This window comes from Octodon degus, unplaced genomic scaffold (genome assembly GCF_000260255.1).
Source record: "Octodon degus isolate 3935 unplaced genomic scaffold, OctDeg1.0 scaffold00009, whole genome shotgun sequence".
Lineage (NCBI taxonomy): Eukaryota > Metazoa > Chordata > Mammalia > Rodentia > Octodontidae > Octodon > Octodon degus.
Genome location: NW_004524585.1, coordinates 29,926,216 through 29,943,371, shown reverse-complemented (window position 1 = coordinate 29,943,371; position 17,156 = coordinate 29,926,216). Strand labels below are relative to the sequence as shown.

The 17,156-nt window shown below is 40.3% G+C and overlaps 1 protein-coding gene across 1 annotated transcript in view; it reads left to right on the top strand.

Annotated features, from left to right (window-relative positions):
* Fam81b (family with sequence similarity 81 member B) overlaps positions 1 to 17,156 on the top strand; it is a 49,997-nt gene that overhangs the window by 23,325 nt on the left and 9,516 nt on the right. Inside the window, 3 exon segments of the mRNA XM_004625432.2 lie at positions 4,185 to 4,303; positions 11,282 to 11,411; positions 13,630 to 13,736. Of these exon segments, the coding sequence (XP_004625489.1) occupies positions 4,185 to 4,303; positions 11,282 to 11,411; positions 13,630 to 13,736 (356 nt within the window).

Below are 17,156 nucleotides of genomic sequence, written 5' to 3'. Positions count from 1 at the left end.
TATCTGTGTATTCAAAATGGTTAGAATAGATATATAGTTACATTCTCTTAATGAATAGAGGGATTTGTTCTAATAGTGTTTGTAAATAGGACATCATATCTGCATCTTGTATAGCAATTAACCACTAGGAAGAGAGTATGCAATGTGTTAATTATTGAAACTGTCCTACCAATTTGATTTGAAACTGTCACATTGCTATTTGTCTCTCAGTAAAGTTATGGAATAAATAAATAAATAAATAAATAAATAAATAAATGAGATAAACAGCTCCCTGGCTTCTGAGATGATTAGTAGTAAATCAAGTAAATACAGCTTTGGTACCAAAATAAGATTCTGAAGTATGAATTAAATCTAGCTACAAAGAGAACAACATTCTTGTCAAAATGTTTCTAAGAATGTTTTGTATTTTGCTGCTGGTTGTTGTTACACAATTGATCAGATCTATCAAAATCTGTCCAAAAGTGTCCCTTGAGTTGTGCATTCTAATACATATTAGCTGTACTCCTAAAACCCTGTTGAGATTAAGGTGGAAAATAGTCTCCACGTCTCTAGCATCTCACTGAGAGTTACTTATCCAACAATAGTTATTTTGGTTAGGTCTGAAAAAATACAAAGCAAAAACATTTTTGAGAAACTATAACATCTCCAGTTATTGGCAATCCTGGTAAGGCTTTGACACAAATAAAAAGGGGAGATGTCTGATATAATTGCTTGGAAAATCATATTTAAAAAATGTTAAAGCCTTTAGGTAACTTCGTTAAAATTCTATGAAGCAGAAACTACACGGCTACCTTTAGTAATAACTAAAATGAAATGTAATAAGCACTTTTATAGACAAATACATTCAAATATTTTTAAAGAAAGCAAACTTTCAACCCAGTCAGTCCCCTTACAAATTGGCCTAAAAGACAAATCCAAATAGAAACTGACACTTGACTTAGGTCCATAAAGAGAATGAAAATAGTTATTATTTTTTAAAATCTATTTATTTATTTATTTTATACAGGGTTGCCCTATGCAGCTCAGACTTGTAGTGATCCTTCTGTCTCAGCCTCTCCAGCGATGGGATTATAGGCTTGTGCCACCATGCCCAGTCCTGGTAGAAGGCTTAGTACTCCCATTCTGGGGCCACCACGCCCAGTCCTGGTAGAAGGCTCAGTACTCCCATTCTGGGGCCAGCACATCATGCAGTATAAGCACCAGGGATCAAACCCTTGCCCAAACCAGGCAGGCGCTTAGACCACTGAGCTGTCTCCCAGGTAGAACACAATTATTTTTAAATGCACCCAAAATAGCAATAGTTGAGTTTCTTGTTCCTTTTTAAAAACAAAAGATTTTTTAAAGCAGGCAGCTCTTTATAAGTTTTGAAATTCCTTGTTTAACTCAAAAATGAAAATGTTAAGTATAATACTACTTTCATTGTAGTTTTTCCCTTAGTATGTAAACATGATTCTTGTTCATTACAATTAGTGCGGAAGTAGAAAAAGAAATTGTATTTCTTTTTATCATTTAATTTTATTTTAAAGAGGAAAAACAAAAACCAAATGAGGAAGAAATTTTAAAACCTGGGGAAAATATTCTCCCGATTCTACCACCCAGTGCCAGCACCTGCAAGTCCCCACCTGTATCCTCCCCCAGTCTTTGCCAGCCTTTCAGTAAGGAGGAGGAGACGATTTCTGCAAGCACAATCTTTCATATAAAATTACAACAAGAACTCTTTCATATGTCATTAAAAATTCTTGCTGTGGGACATGCCCCATAATTTGCTTAATTATTCTCTAATGTTGAAATATCCTGGTGCACAAGTATGTGCCTGCCTTTGGATTATTTCCATAATATATATTCTTAGAAGTAAAATGACGAAGGTGTTAGTGCTGTGAAGGTTCTTGATACATCGTGCCAGAATGATTTCTACAAAGTTCATATACTTCATTTACACCTCCATGAACATTATACCAGAGTGTTTCTTTCCACTGGGCCCATGGCCCGCGTTCAAATTTATTGTCTTAATCTTTTTTAATTTGATAAAAGTGAGATCTTCCTTTCTGTGAAGGCTTTGAATTCATTTATTTAAAGTGACTATGAAAATTTGTATTTCCTCTGCCAATAATCTGCCTGTGTCTTTTCCCAATTTATCTTCTGGAGTTTTAGTACTTAATTGTTAACAGATTTGAGAGTTCTTTTATCTATTAAGGATAATAACAATGGTATGCTGATAAATGTTTAATCATCAGCAGTCAAGTTTTTAAGAGGACCCTATTTTGTGGTATTTGCCCATTTCCATGGTATAATTATACTTCCACTGTGTTTCCAAACAACCAGCGCAATGACCCTGAACTCAAAGCTGGAAAAGTTAATGCCCAACCAGCTCTCATGGACAAATTCATGTTCATTGCAGGACACCAATGAAGCTCTTGCCAATCACACTTGTTATTTATGTTTTTCCAGTGTTCATTTTATATCTAATTTGTGTTTACATTCCTTTTCACTATTTGTATAAACATTCAAATAGTTTGCTTAAAGAGTTACCTCGTGTTGAAGATCAGAAAATCCTACAGATATGAAATCATTTTTGTTATTTATGGTTTAATTTGTGTGTGCTCATGTGTTTGTGGATTAGTGATCAAACCCGAGGCCTTGCCATGCTGTCACTGAGCTACCTTGTCAAAGACTCTGGTTTAATTTTAATCTATACTTTTAGTCTATTTTTAAAAAATATATATTGAGACATGGCATGAGGTAAAGACCTAAATATCTTCTAAATAATCAGAGATCCCAATACCTTTTGCACAATTCCTCCTGGTTGATTTTTGAGCCTTGTACATATCAAAGCTCTTCCTTACAACCTCTTACTGAGGTTTTCTTTACAATATTACATGATGTTGCAGGTCATTAGTGCATTACATCAAACCAATTGGTAGCACTACTATTACACTGATTTCATTATCTTTCTTCTAAAAAATGCTTCAGTATGATTATGTTCCATTTCATTACTCTTCTTTATTAAAAAAAAAAGGAGACGTATATGCACAGAGATAAAACCAAGCTCTCACCAGTGTTACTGATATTTTACATCTTCAGTTAATGCTTTACTTGCTCTTAGGTTGTCTCAGTTGTCCAACTTAAAAATGGGAAAGATCTGTATATGGTCTTTGAAATTCCTGTAATTCATCTGCTACAAAAATCCATTTTTACCTAGTAAAATTTGTGAGTCTACTCTTAAATATAATTGGGGCCATTGTCCCCTGTAACAGCTAAACTAATATTTCCAGGCATCACCATTTGGTGTTTCCCAGAGTTCCATACTCACGTGTTTCTCAACGAATAAACATTTTATGTGCTGATACTTCACACTAGAATTTTTATGAATGTCAAGTAAAACAGGACCAGGGAGATAGCTCAGCAGCTCAGTGCCTGCCTGTCAAGTAAGACAAATCTTTTCTATGGATAGGTAGGACTTTTTTGAGTTGATATTTATAAATAGGTACAAAAAATTAAAAACTACCTTTCTCAGGCCATCAACCTGGTAGTATAAGAAAGTCAACTTTGTTTCCAAAACATCATGAGAACAGAACTCAGGGACAGAATCTGAACACACATGTGCCATGAAATCTCTTATGTTCTCTAAGAAATCTTTGGAAAAACCCTTTCGCCCTATGTGGAGGAAACAGTTTGATTCAGATCAACTATGCCCATTGTGCTATGGACCTTCATTGCTATTCTGCTCCAATCCCTAAGTGACCCTTACCTGAGGCCATATTAAGAGATGTTTTCCTAAATTTACCATCGATTGTGTGTGTGAACATAGATCTGTGTATGAAGTTTTTACACGGTGATAGCCAAATGGCAGCTCATGTCCAGGTCTGCAAGACAAATATATTCTATTTGGCCTATAGACTATGTAAAGATTTTGAATATTTTTTACAGTAAGAGAATTGCATAAAGTTTAGATTTCTAGCTTTTGTTGAAAAATTATTCTTGTGTTATTCCTACTGGCCACACCCAACTGAAATCAAGCCATTGAAGCCTCCTGGATAAACCAGACCAGTTCCCCTTGACATAGGCCTCTTTCACTCCTTAATCCCACCAGCCTAACTATAAATACACATTCTGCCACGTTAAATGTTGTATTATCAGGCATCACAGGAAAGTATGTAATAGTGATTTTTAACTCTGAATTACAGATGTTGGAAGATCAAATAAGAGCTCGAGATCAGGCAGCCACAGGAACCAATTTTGCAGTGCAGGATCTAAGCATCAAACACCTGCAAGGAGTTGGAGACCTTCGGGGAAGAGTAGCCAGGTAAGGAGGCACAGTCCTTAGCCACTGGATTCTTGCTGCCAAATAAATCTAATATTATAGTTTCTCAAGCTAGAAACTTTATATGAGATGGTAGTTGAGAAAATGTCCTAAAGAACTTTGAAAAGGTAATGCATGGTGGTGTATACCTATAATCCCAGTGCTTATTAACCACTAGGAAGAATGTATGCAGTGTGTTAATTATTGAAACTGTCCTACCGATTTGATTTGCAACTGTCTCATTGCTATTTATCAATAAAATTATGGGGAAAAAATAAAATAAAATAAAATTAGCCAATCAGAAGAACAACAACAAAAAAAAAATTCAAATAACAGAACTTAACAAAAAAAGGGTATACAGATGAATGTCCATTTTATATCTGTATATTCAAAGTGGTTAGCATAGATATATAGTTACATCCTCTTAATGAATAGAGGGATTTGTTCTAATGGTGTTTGTAAATAGGATATTATGTCCGCATCTTGTACAGCAATTAAACACTAGAAAGAATATATGCAATGTGTTAATTATTGAAACTGTCCTACCAATTTGATTTGAAACTGTCTCATTGCTATTTGTTTATCAATAAAATTATGAGAAAAAAATCCCAGTGCTTGAGAAGCTGGGGCACAAGGATTACTGCATGTTTGACACCAACCTGGGCTACTAACTGAACTCAAGGGCAGTCTGAACTGCATAATGAAACCCTGTCTCAAAAGGATAAGAGAGAGAGACAGAGACAGAGACAGACAGAGAGACACAGTGACAGAGATAGAGACAGACACAGAAACAGAGACACAGAGACAGAGACAAAGAATAAATTAAACTTTGCAAGCCTTGAGTTATGTGTGGGACCTAACAATTACTTGGAATGTCCACTTTGATTCCACTGGCGGTGACCAGACTCTTCTTTGCAGCCCATAGCTCCCCAAATGCCAATACCCATACACAGACACCCCCAGTAATCACATATAAGATTCTCACACGTATCAAATTCTTATGAGTGACATGTACAAGGATTAGGTATGAGAAGACATGGACATCGAGGCAAGCTCTTACAGCAGCCCAGCTGAGAAGTGGCAAGCAAGTCGACTACAGCCATGAAGTCCAGAGCAGCAGGCAGGCAACACGGGACCTGAATAGACATGGAAAGGAGCAAAGACAGGGCGTCGAGGGTCACCACTGAGGCTCCTGGCTTGGGGCTGAGGAAATGTGAGGTGCAGAGCTGTTTTGACAAGAAAGGGGCAGAGAATCAGAGGGTAGGGTTGCACTTGATCTGCACCCTGCTCTTTTGGAGAAGAGTGTAAGGTGCAGACCAGGATGGGCCAGGAGTTCGACAGGGAAAGAGGAAGGGCCCGGAGCACTCAGCTTGCCCCTGACATAGATATAATTAGTGGCTCTGGGAAAGGCTTTGCCACTCTTAAGTGTCTCTTCATTCCTCTTTAGAATACTTTTAGAAAATAATATTTATGATTGAAAAACCATCTTCAAGGAACTATCTGACCATACAGAGACTATATACCAAAGATATTCCTATTGTGCATAACTATAAATAAAATATGCCTCATTATAAATTTTATGATGCAACATTTGATCCCAAAAAGAATTATATATCAATGAGTTATAAAGTGAGATCACTAAATAAATACAAGGAAACCCACAACTGCACTTAGATATATTTTTGCAAGAAGATATTTTGAATGAAATAGGATTTGGCTCAATTCCGTAGTGTGCTGCTGACCCCTCTCCCTCTCTGTTTCCTTTTTGTAAATCCCATTTTGCATGCAGGACAAAAGAACAAATGAAAAAAGTGAGCCAGACGCTCTTACTCCAAGTTGCACAGCCAGAGTGAACATGTGCTTTACCACTGACTTACACGCCCAGGCTATATCATTTTAATTTTAATTTTATTTTTATTGTTTGGATACAAGAGTCCTGCTATGCAGCCTGGGACTCCCTAGGTTCCAGGGTTCCTCCCCCCTCAGCCTCACCCGCAGCCTCACCTCTGTCCCTACTAGCATGGGCCACTGCATGGGGCTTGCTCCAGTCCCTTGGACATAACCTTCATCTTTGTCCTAAGCAGTGGCTGTGGGACAAGATCTTATCTTTCCCTTGAAGCATCTCTCCTCTTTTATGGAAAATTTCTGAACTCTGTTGGTAACCTGAGACAGAATCTGGCTAAAAGCCACCAGAGGTACATGCCCCCTGCCTCTCCTGTTTCTTGTCTGTATTTTTCCCAGACAGATGACTAAAGGGAAGCTCAGGCAGATTGATTACTGGCTTTCCACAGCTGGAAGCTTTAATTCAATGAGAATTTCAGCAGAAGTGAAATTAGGTTGCTCTTTTTAACATAATTCCTAGCAAACACGTTAGTCTTCATAAATCAGGCTCAATATTTAACAATTCTAATGGTCTTTGAATTTTATGACTTATTTTCTACCCTAGCACCGTGGCAGTTCAAAAGAAAACACTAGCAAGGAGCTAAAGCACCCTTTCACCCCCTCGTCTATTTGGTAGCTTTGACCCAAGAGCAGAAAAGGAAAGGCAGGGGAAGCCGGGGCTCAGTACGAGTGGTTAAGGCAGTTTGTAGCAGCAGCCAGGAGAGGTCAACCAGCAGGCCACACTGGACTCTTTGGGACAAAGAAAACCTGCATTTAAAAAATGGTAAATTGTGATGATGTATGATTGAAAGTACAAATCATGTCCTTGGAAGACACCTAATGCTATGATAGAAGTTAGTGACTTTTGAAGGGCCAGCCAGAGAGCTAGCAGATTAAAGCTCCTGCTTAGGCAGACACGGGGGCAGGAAGTTTGATCCTTGGAGTGTGGAGCCAGCCCCGCCCTCGGAACACACTGAGACAGCAACTGAGACTGGTGGTGTGGTGGCGCGCACCTGTAATACAAGGGTTTGGGAGGCTGAAAACAGAAGGATCACTACAAGTCTGATCAGTGTAGTGAGATCCTGTCGACCCTGTCCTGAGTACATAAAAGGAAGGGAGGGAGGGAGGGAGGGAGGGAGGAAAGGAAACAAAGAAATTAGTGATGTTTGAAAAGCTGAGGGGATGCTCCTGTCTAGAGGGCAGGCTGAAGGCATTTTACTCCCCTTCTGTCACTTGAGACATCTCAATGCCAGTGGAAAAGAAAAGAAGGAAAGTGAAAACTCTGTCTTTAGCATGAAATGCATTTGCCACAACTGCTAACCACAGTCGGCACACGTACCAAGCATTGTGACGTCCAGATGCATACCTTCTCAAACCTTAGACGCAATCATTTCCTCCAGATCAAGAGTTGTAATGCCAAAAGGCATTACATAGTAAAGCAGTACTTTTAGGAGTTTGAGTGGGCGCCAGGAGACACACATGGGACATGCACCAGGGCCCAGTCAGCAGCCCTGAAGAGCTGGGGGGAGCAGTGGCAGAACCAAATGGTTCCTGTATCATTCCCTTTCTCCAGAACCTTCCTCCTCACTAGGCCACCCTTGGGAAAAACTGGCTGGATCTGAGGAAGGAGAGGAGGCCAGAGTGTCACAGCAGAGAGCTATGGCCTAATGTTTCCTGCGAGATACCCAACCAGTTTCTTAAGGGGTCGGTCAAGAGCACTACCCTAACTCTAGTCTTCAGGAGATATATGTGATACTGTATGGTGCACACAGAATAGTATCTAACCTTTGGGGTCATGTTTTGGACATTTCAAGCTCTGCATGGTTAGCTGAGGGATGGAAGGGCTGGGCAGAGGAAAGCTGCTCACGTCACAGCAGAGGAGAGGATGACAGATCCCCTCAGTCCCCTCCCGACCCCGTGACCTCATCCTGCCAAGCCCCACCTCCCCACATCACATTTAGCTGTAGCGCCCCCATGATGCTGTAGCTTTTCAAAAGCCCCACCTACAGGTTCATGGGGCTTCAAGGGACATCTAGGTATAAACACCAACAGTGATCTTCACCAAGTTACCTTAGAAGTATAAGAGACCAGACAGGCGTTCTTAAGGACTTGAAGACCTTAACACTCCTGAGCTCCTCTTCCAAATCTGGATGGAAAACTCTGGCCAACCAAAGAATAAGCCAAGATTAAGGGTCTCTGGGGGAAAAAAAATCATAGTTTAAAGGGCCACTAAGGAACATAAGCTAAGGACATAGAATGAAGACTCAGTAATTATAGGAATTCTTGATATAGAACACAATACAAATGTCTCTGCATTTTGACATTTTAAAAATAGCAAAATAGTAATCAAAACTATTGAACGAACATGAATTTAAATGTATCTATTTCCTCGTTTTGTGGCACATGGTCAACAGATGCTGGTTAAAGCTGAGATGGCAGTTGTAAAAAAGCAACAATTACAATCTATGATGGTTTTTTATAGTTTCATTTTTTAGAAACAGATCTCTCGCAGTGAAAAGGCAGACACAGTCGGCCCTCCATATATTTGGCTTTTGTATCCATGGATTCAAGCAACCTTGGATGGAGACTATGCCTTGTCATTCCTCCCTGAACAATGCAACTGTTTACATGACTCTAACGTTCTTTTAGGCTTTCAAGTAATCTAGCAGTGATTTAAAGTACATGAGAGGATGCAGGGGTTATACACTAATACTATTCCATTTTATATAGGGGATGTAAGCATCTGAGGATGGTGGGGATCTGAAGGGGGAGGGGTTCCCTATATCCACTGCCCCCGTGGATACCAAGGGAGGGCTGTTCATAAATAAATATACATGTGTGTGTGCATGTGGTGTCTATAGTATCTTGATTGGAATGATAACTAAATATTAACAATATTTTTTTTCTGAGAGAATTTAGGATATTAACTCTCCTCTCCTTTTATTCTATTCTTTGCAACTTTTGTAAAAATTTTTACAATGGACACATATTACTTTGACAGAAATGAAATCACCCTAAAGAAGGCGGCAGAGAGCTTCCTTTAGGGTACAGGTCAGCTCTGAAAACTCACTAATCGATTCCTGACTTCACCTTGTATAATGGTGGGCTTGGGTGACTCCAGGCTTTGCATTGGCTGCCTGCCTCCACCCTGAAATACTTTCATGAAGTCAGAGTGGTGAGGATGGGTAGAGGCCCAGGACTTGAAGGCGGGGCACGAGCTCTCAGCAAGCCCTAGCCACACGGTTGCCTGCGCATCTGGCGCCCCCGGAGGGTGTGGTGGACAAACTGCACAGCTGTGCAGTGACCTCGGTGTCCTTATCCCTCTTGGTCCAGATAAAGAAAACTGAAACTTGTAGATGCTAAGGAACTCATCCTAGACCACAAACTTGGGATGTGTCAGAGACAGGCCTCAAAGCCTGTGACGCCACGGACCAGATTCTTAGCCAGTGCCTTCCCTGCACAGGCACTCGTCCCATACCAGCTGGTGTGGGGATTGGGAGCAGAGCTGGGATGGGAGGTGGTGAGGGGACGTCGTGGCAGCAGTAACTACTCCTGTAGTCTTTGGAAGTCATAAAATGGATGTAAGGCATTCTGGCTAGTCAACACCAGGGGTGTGTTCCCACAGTGGCAGTGTCTGCACGTAAAAGTGTAGAATGACTTTGAGCCTTGACCTGTGTGTATGACATCTCGTGCTGATTCTTAATCAGATGAACTCTATCTGTTTTCTCCCAATAGGCTCCCCTCTTCCGCCTCACCCCCAGTTGCGTGGTAACCCTTGAAGGACATCTCGGGCAAAGTTACCAACAACGCTTGCCTTTGGTTCAACTTTCAGCTCCAAAAATCTTAAGAGAAAAAATTCAGTCCTGAATAAAAATTTTTTTAAAACCCAAACTAATAGTCATAAAACAATACTTACACCACTTACTTAGCATGACAACATGAAAATGTGCTTCTCTATGTTATCTGATGACAGTCAAAGCAGTCATTTTACAGGATGACAGTTACTGACGTGATCCTTGCTAATTCTGATCTACAAAGGCACATCCCACAGTGCTTGCTGTCTTTCACGTACCCGTTAACATTTACTGTAACTGACCATTAGGGCCATCATCTGCTGGCTTCGTAGAGAGGCCTTGGGTCATGATAGAGGGCTCAGCCTCTGTGTATTTTCCTTCCCTGGTGTGCTGGGAAGCTGCTCAATCAGCAGGCTAACTCCAACTCACCAGAGTTCCTTCCCTAAAATGTCAAATGCCACCTTGGACCCAAGCTCCATCCAAATGTGTGTGTAAATGGTGTCTGTGAAAGGTCAGACCATACCTGACAGCCCTGGAAGAGCAGGAGCTCAGCAGCTGTGAGGGTGGAAATTGGTTTTATTAGAATAATTATTTTTTATTATTATTAAAATGTTTGAATCAAGAATAATAATTGCAGATTCAAAGATTTTGTTTGGGGGCTGGAGAGATGGCTCAGTGGTCTAAAGCACCTACTTAGAACAAGCTTAGCAAAAGCATCAGGGACCGCGGTTCAATCCCCCAGCACCACATGCCAGCCAGCCCTGCCCCCTGGTGGGCTGAGCTGGCCACACACTCTTTCTCTCTCTCTCTCTCTCTCTCACTCTCTCTCTCTCTCTCTCAAATAAATAAATAAATAAATAAAATTTAAAAAAAAAAGATTTTGTTTGGGTGGGGCAATGTTTTTAGTTAAAGGAGAATTCACAATCTGTAGGCAAAGTAAGGAAGATGGATTCAGAAGAAAAGGTGTCAATTTTGCCCAGCTATAAGCAGTAGGCCAACCTGCTAATACTCTTATGATTGAGTTCATACAGTGCCCCAAATATAGTTTCCCCAGTGTACCCCAATGTCCTCTTGTGTGCAAGTCAGTGCTTTGGTGCAGGCCAATGTATCCATCTGATTTCTCTCATCATTATTGTAACCCTGCAGTGGGTTACATCTCTTACATCCTTTTGGTCCTCCTACATCTGCAAATAATTGTGCAAAGGACTCAAGAAGTTTTGCCATCAAATGAATGTACAGATCCTACTAGAGTATTAAAAAATATCCTGAGCCTCCGATCTCACACAAGTGTCCCTCTTGGCGCCAGGTGTGACTCCAGCATTATGAAGCTTTCTGGAGACATCCACGTCATCAGGCACGAGCACCGGCAAATGGAGAAGGCGATCCAAGACCTCATGTCTGCTCTGACAACTGTTTCCAAAAACTTGGATCTAAAGGTAACTGAAACAGACAAGGCTCTTGTGTGCTACTGACAGAAGCCAGATCATTCTAGCTAATTCAGAAGTCCAGTCAGGTTGTCACTTTTTAAAAGAACCTCAGGTCCACGAGATAGCTCAGTGGACTAAAGCACCTGCTTAGGCAAGTGTGCAGGGATCACAGTTCAATCCCCGGCACCACATGCTGCACCAGCCCTCCCCACAAGGGCAGGCTGAGCCGGCCACAAAAAAATAAAATAAAGTAAAAGAACATATTCCTTCAAAAGGGCTTTAATAAGACAGCTCATTCATATACACCAGGGTTGCAGTCAGCTCAGTCAACAAGTATTTAACCAGCACTCTCTTATTCCAGTCCTGCTGCCTTGTTAAGTATAGCCCCCTTCATTCCACCACTCAGATTTTTGACGCCACTGACCTCCGACTCTTCTCTGAGTCCACTAAGGTGGCTTCCTTACCCTCTGACTGCCCCTCAAATCCCTGTGGAACCATGGATTGTAAGAAAAGGCATTCCTATAGGAGCTCTTATTGTTAAGGATCCAACATTAATACAAGCTGATCATATTCTTTCTTATTTAAAACCCCTGCAATGGGTTGCATCTCTTACAAAACCATGAAGGATCTCTGGCCTGGACTTGAAAGGTCCTCTTTTCACTGACCTCTGCAGATTCCCTGTGCCTTCTGACTCACTCTTTATATCCAGGGACACTGATCTAGCCTGATCAGTGTACTTACCAAGTACTTACCTGATAATAAATTTGGTTGTTCCTTTAGATAGGTGATATTCTCACTTGCATCTCCTACGTAGATTATAATTCTGGTGAGGATTTACCCTTGAATACTCATCTTAGTCTAGATTCTTCAGAAACAAATATCATAGAAACTAGGTGAATGAGAGATTGACTGAGGCAAAAATCTACGAGGAGAAATAGGGAGGGAGCTGGATGAGGCAGAGACCCTCCGCGGGTCTGATTCCTGGGGAAATGACAGGGAAGGAAGGCTTGCACTGTTAGGCCAGAGAGCATTCGTTAAGTTCCTTGAGCAAACTTGAGCTATGAGTCCCTGGCGGGAGATGCCGTGGGAGGACCCCATGGGCTCGCGGCGACGGGTGCTGCGCACAGCTTCCAGCCGTTGGCAGTTCCGCCCGTTGAGGTAGACATCAGGGGCATGCCCTCCTGTGAAACACTAGAAAGAAAGAAGCATTTTCGTTTATCTCGAGTGGCTGGATTTTTGTTTCTTTACATGTATTTTTATTATTAGTTTCTACTCTCATTTAATAAGAGTCACGGCCTATGGTTTTCCTTCGTTGGGTGATTGAGATTTTTTTATGTGTAGTTGTTGGAGATGTTTGTGGGTGCTGGAAAAGAATGAGTGCTGGGCTAACGGCTGGGGAGATGGCTCAGTGGAATAAGCGCTTCCCTGGCAAGTGCAAGGGCCTGAGTTCAATCCCCAGTTCTGCCCCCGCCCCCCAAAAAGAATGAGCGCTGGATGTTTGCGAGTTACCTGGTTTGGTGTGTTTTATCTGGCATTAATATTGCTCTGCCCGCTCTCTGTGCCTTTGCTGTTGCCAGGTAGAGAGGCAAAGGCTGGATGCTAATTATTTTGCCTAACTTTTCTGCCTTTTCCTTGCCTAAAGTGCGCCTCCGGCAGCCCACTATTGAGGCATCAGCTGCTACTCAAAAGCCATTCAAACCTTTCTCTTGTGATTGCATTCAATGCTGACTTTCTTTTCTGGGGTCGCCTGGTTTGTGAGTGGCTTGTTTGGTCAAAGCCAGTCATGTTATTCTGTTCTCTTTGATAGTGTTAGTTAGACAAACTTCTATGCTGCAGTTCTGCGTCTATATTTTGATCCAGTTCCAGTACCTAATGGAGTTTCCCCCATGCTTGTAATTCCATCTTCCTCCACCCTGAACCACCATGTGTGCTTTGTACACGGTCATGTCAGAACGCTATCTTGAAATGGCTGAGGCCATACGGGCCAGGGAGATAGCTCAGTAGAATAAGCACTTGCCTGGCAAGTGCAAGGACCTGAGTTCAATCCCCGGTTCTGCAAAAAAAAACAAAAAACAAAAAACAAAAAAAAAAAAAACAAAGAAACAAACAAAAAACCCAGCCAACGTGCTTTCAAGTTCATTCCTAGCTCCTTTAGGAGTAAAGTGTGATCAGTGTACTGCTGGGGGTGCTGCTCAGCACAAAAAGCTCTTTCTTCTACATTCACTAGGTAACGCAGCTCTTCGCAAAGATAGAGGCTTCCACCTCTGAGCAAAACTCAAACTTAAAGATGGTCCAGGGAGATTTTCGCCATGAAATGAATCTTTTGGAATTCAAGTAAGTGAGTGCAAGATTTTTAAATTCTGCTAAGAGCATCCCAAAGACCTTTGCTAAAGCACTGGCACTAACTAAAAACCTACCGCAGGGATTTGAGCCAGGCTAAGCCCTAAAGTAGCAGACTGATACAAAGCATATTCTACATTAAAGTAATTTATACAATATTCATAACAGAATAAATATAAATATTAATTTTGTCTCTTATTTTGTTGGTGTAATATTTCAACTAGATTGCCATACACATGTTGGTCCTATAACTTTATTACCAGTTTTGTATTAAAATGCCTCAATGAATAACACCATTGAATATGAACTGATTCCACAAGATTATCAGATATGTTTTAAAGCAATTTGGATGTGTAAGCTTTTTCTTTAAGATTTCCTCTAAAATTCTCTACTCCTCCACATCTTGTCATTGAAAAAACTCATTCTTATTCTATTTTACACTGAATTTTTCTTTACTCATTGGAGCAAAGGACATAAACCTCCCCAACATTTAAATTATTGCTCCTTTCCTTTCTCAAATCTCTCTTGTTTAAATGGCCACCAAGGCCTGTGGTCATGGTACAGGCAAAGAAAATTCTAGTCAGTCGGATGATGCTGTCTGACTGCCCTGGGCTCCCATTGTTTCCCTCCATGTTCCACCCACTTGGGTTTAATGCTTGGTTAAGTCCAGGGCTCTGATAATGTTCTCCTTTCTCCGTTTTCCCTATTTCTACTGCTTTTACTAAATCTAAGCCATTGATGATAAGATGCACTGCTAGCGTTGCATGCATTGAATATATGAAGCTAACAAAGCACAGCATGCCTTCATTTTAGTACCTATTTTGAACATAATAAAATAGAAAATGTGTGTACCCTAAAACTGATAAAAAATATGATTATTACTAGAAAATGGAGAAGCAGATGTCTTGGGAAATAGAAAAGATCTTCATACCCTAAGAAAGCATTTTTTTTTTCTAGATTCTTAATTTCTAGGACAGTGAGAATGCTTGTGTGGTGCTTTATCAAATCTTTTTAGCTTGAATTAAGACAAAGAAACAAAACCAAAGGAAAGTATTTTAAAAAGTAAACTGCTTTGATAAGTACAGTTCAAGAATTCATTTCAATGGGAAGAGATGGGATTTATAATCCAGAATGAAAGACCATCTTAAAAAGACAAATGATGGGGCCAGGGAGATGGCACAGTAGAATTAATGCTTGCCTGGCAAGTGCATGGGCCTCAGTTCAACCCCCGGTTCCAAAAAAAAAAAAGATAAATGGCATTAATAGAGAAAATAAAAGCATGAAATATTTTCAGATCCAGGGGTGACCACCCTCCTCAGTGACGCTTATTTTTCAGTCTTCAGTACTATGGCATAGAATAAGAGTCCAGGCATTCTTGTGATGTCACCTACAGCTTTTCTCATGTTAAGTGTGAACACCTAAAACCTCAGCAATACTATACTAGACAACAGCCTCTACGCTGCATTTTCTTAGACAAGTAATTTTGGAAATAATAGGTTAGTTACAAAATTGACTCTTTCCTACTTAAATCTGCTCCAGTTTCTAAAAGTCGTGCAGGGCACTTGCCGTAACAAAACAAAATAAAGATGCATTAATAAGGTCAGCATCTCAGCTTCCTGATGCAACCAGCACTAACGGCTTGCCCTCTTCCTTCTTGTTAGTAGGAATTTATAACAAGGATATATTCCTACATATACACAGAAGAAATCGATTTTAAAGATAAGTCATATGTATTACTCAACAATTTGCTTTTTTCCCCATTTTTTTCCTGCATACCTTTCACACTCATCAAATATTAGTCTAGCATTATTTTTCAAAGCTCTAGCCAGAGAGAACTCAGTGGCATACGTGCCTGCAAGCACAAGGTCCTGAGTTTGATCCCTGATAGCACAAAAAAAAAAAAAAAAGCTCCAGAATATTATAATGTACACATGTGCCATATGCTATTTATGTTATTGTTGCATAGCTTATTTTCAGTTTACAATTACCACAATCAAAGGCTTACTGTGTGTATTCTTAGATTCCAGTGCTCTTATTTCTATGGCAAAACTCTAGATCCAAGTGTTTACATATTTATTTGGTTTTTAATAAACTTTTTTCTTAGAATGTTATAACAATGTATGCAGTCTATATATTCTTATTGACACTGGATGTGTTCTCTTTTTAATATTTGGCAATTAAAGGATGAAAAATAATTTGTGCTTTAATCTGCTTTCTTTTCACTATGTGACTTTCCTTTTCCAGGAGTCAGCTGTTCTTATCGCTTGTCAAGCTTTGCATTGGGATTTTAAAAATCACTTTTTACCAGTTTGTAGGATTCCTTGACATTAGGAATATTAATCCTTTGACTGAAATGTGGCTCATGAGCATTATTTTGCACAAAGGGAAAAGCTTTGTAAAACAACATTTCCGTTTTAACCTGGTATGCTAGACGTTAGCTTTTAAACAAGGTTGTCTTTGAACAAGTAATTCCATGATGCTAAAAATGCACAAAGCATGTTCACTTTGGCAGCACACACGTGAAGTGCACATCGGTCACTACTAACAGAAGAACTTTTGGATACGTATAAACTTAAAATTAAAGTGGATTTGCTCTTCTTCTAAAAGTAAACCATCTCTGAACAAAGGAAGCGACTTGAGCCACAACATCTTAGTGACATTAAAAGTTAAGTTTAAATGAGCGATGTTTCCATTTAGAAACTTCAACAACTTCCCATTTAGTTGTCAACCAAGTTTATATTGTATATTGAACGTAGGTACCCTAGGCCACATTGTCTTGGTTTTCTGGGTTTTCTAGTGAATTCCTAGAACTTTGGCCTTAATCACTGGAGCAGACAAATCAGATGTGCACCGCAGCCCTCTGGGAAGCCCCGTCCTCCCAGAGGTGTCTTAGTCATGTGTCCATCAAAGTGGCAGCCTCAGCCAACAACTTAGTGCTCATACAGCAGAAGTCCTGGCTTTTGTGAGATACGGCCATCTTTTAATACGAGCTTGGCGGGAACAGAGTCTGCCAGTTACTCCCTAGATAGCTCTTTTTTTTCTTTGTTTTTTTTTTTTTGTTTGTTTGTTTTTTGAGGTCCAGGGGATTGAACTCAGCACCTTGCCCATGCCAGTCAGGTGCTTATGCCACTCAGCTGTCTCCCCATCCCTCCTTAGACAGCTCTTAAGAGAAATTTATTAAACACGAAAAAAGAAAGAAAAAGTATGTAGTCCCTGAAGCAAATGCATGGATTCAAATCTTATCACACAACTTTGAAAATATTAGCACGGTAAGAGGTTCAAGATGATCTGAAGCAGGACTTTGTCTCATTCATAGCTGTACCCTTAAATAGAAACTGATGTAAGGAATAGTGACTTTTTGGGCACCTACAAAATTTAAGTTTTGTTTTGGAATTTCCCAAGACACAAACCCAG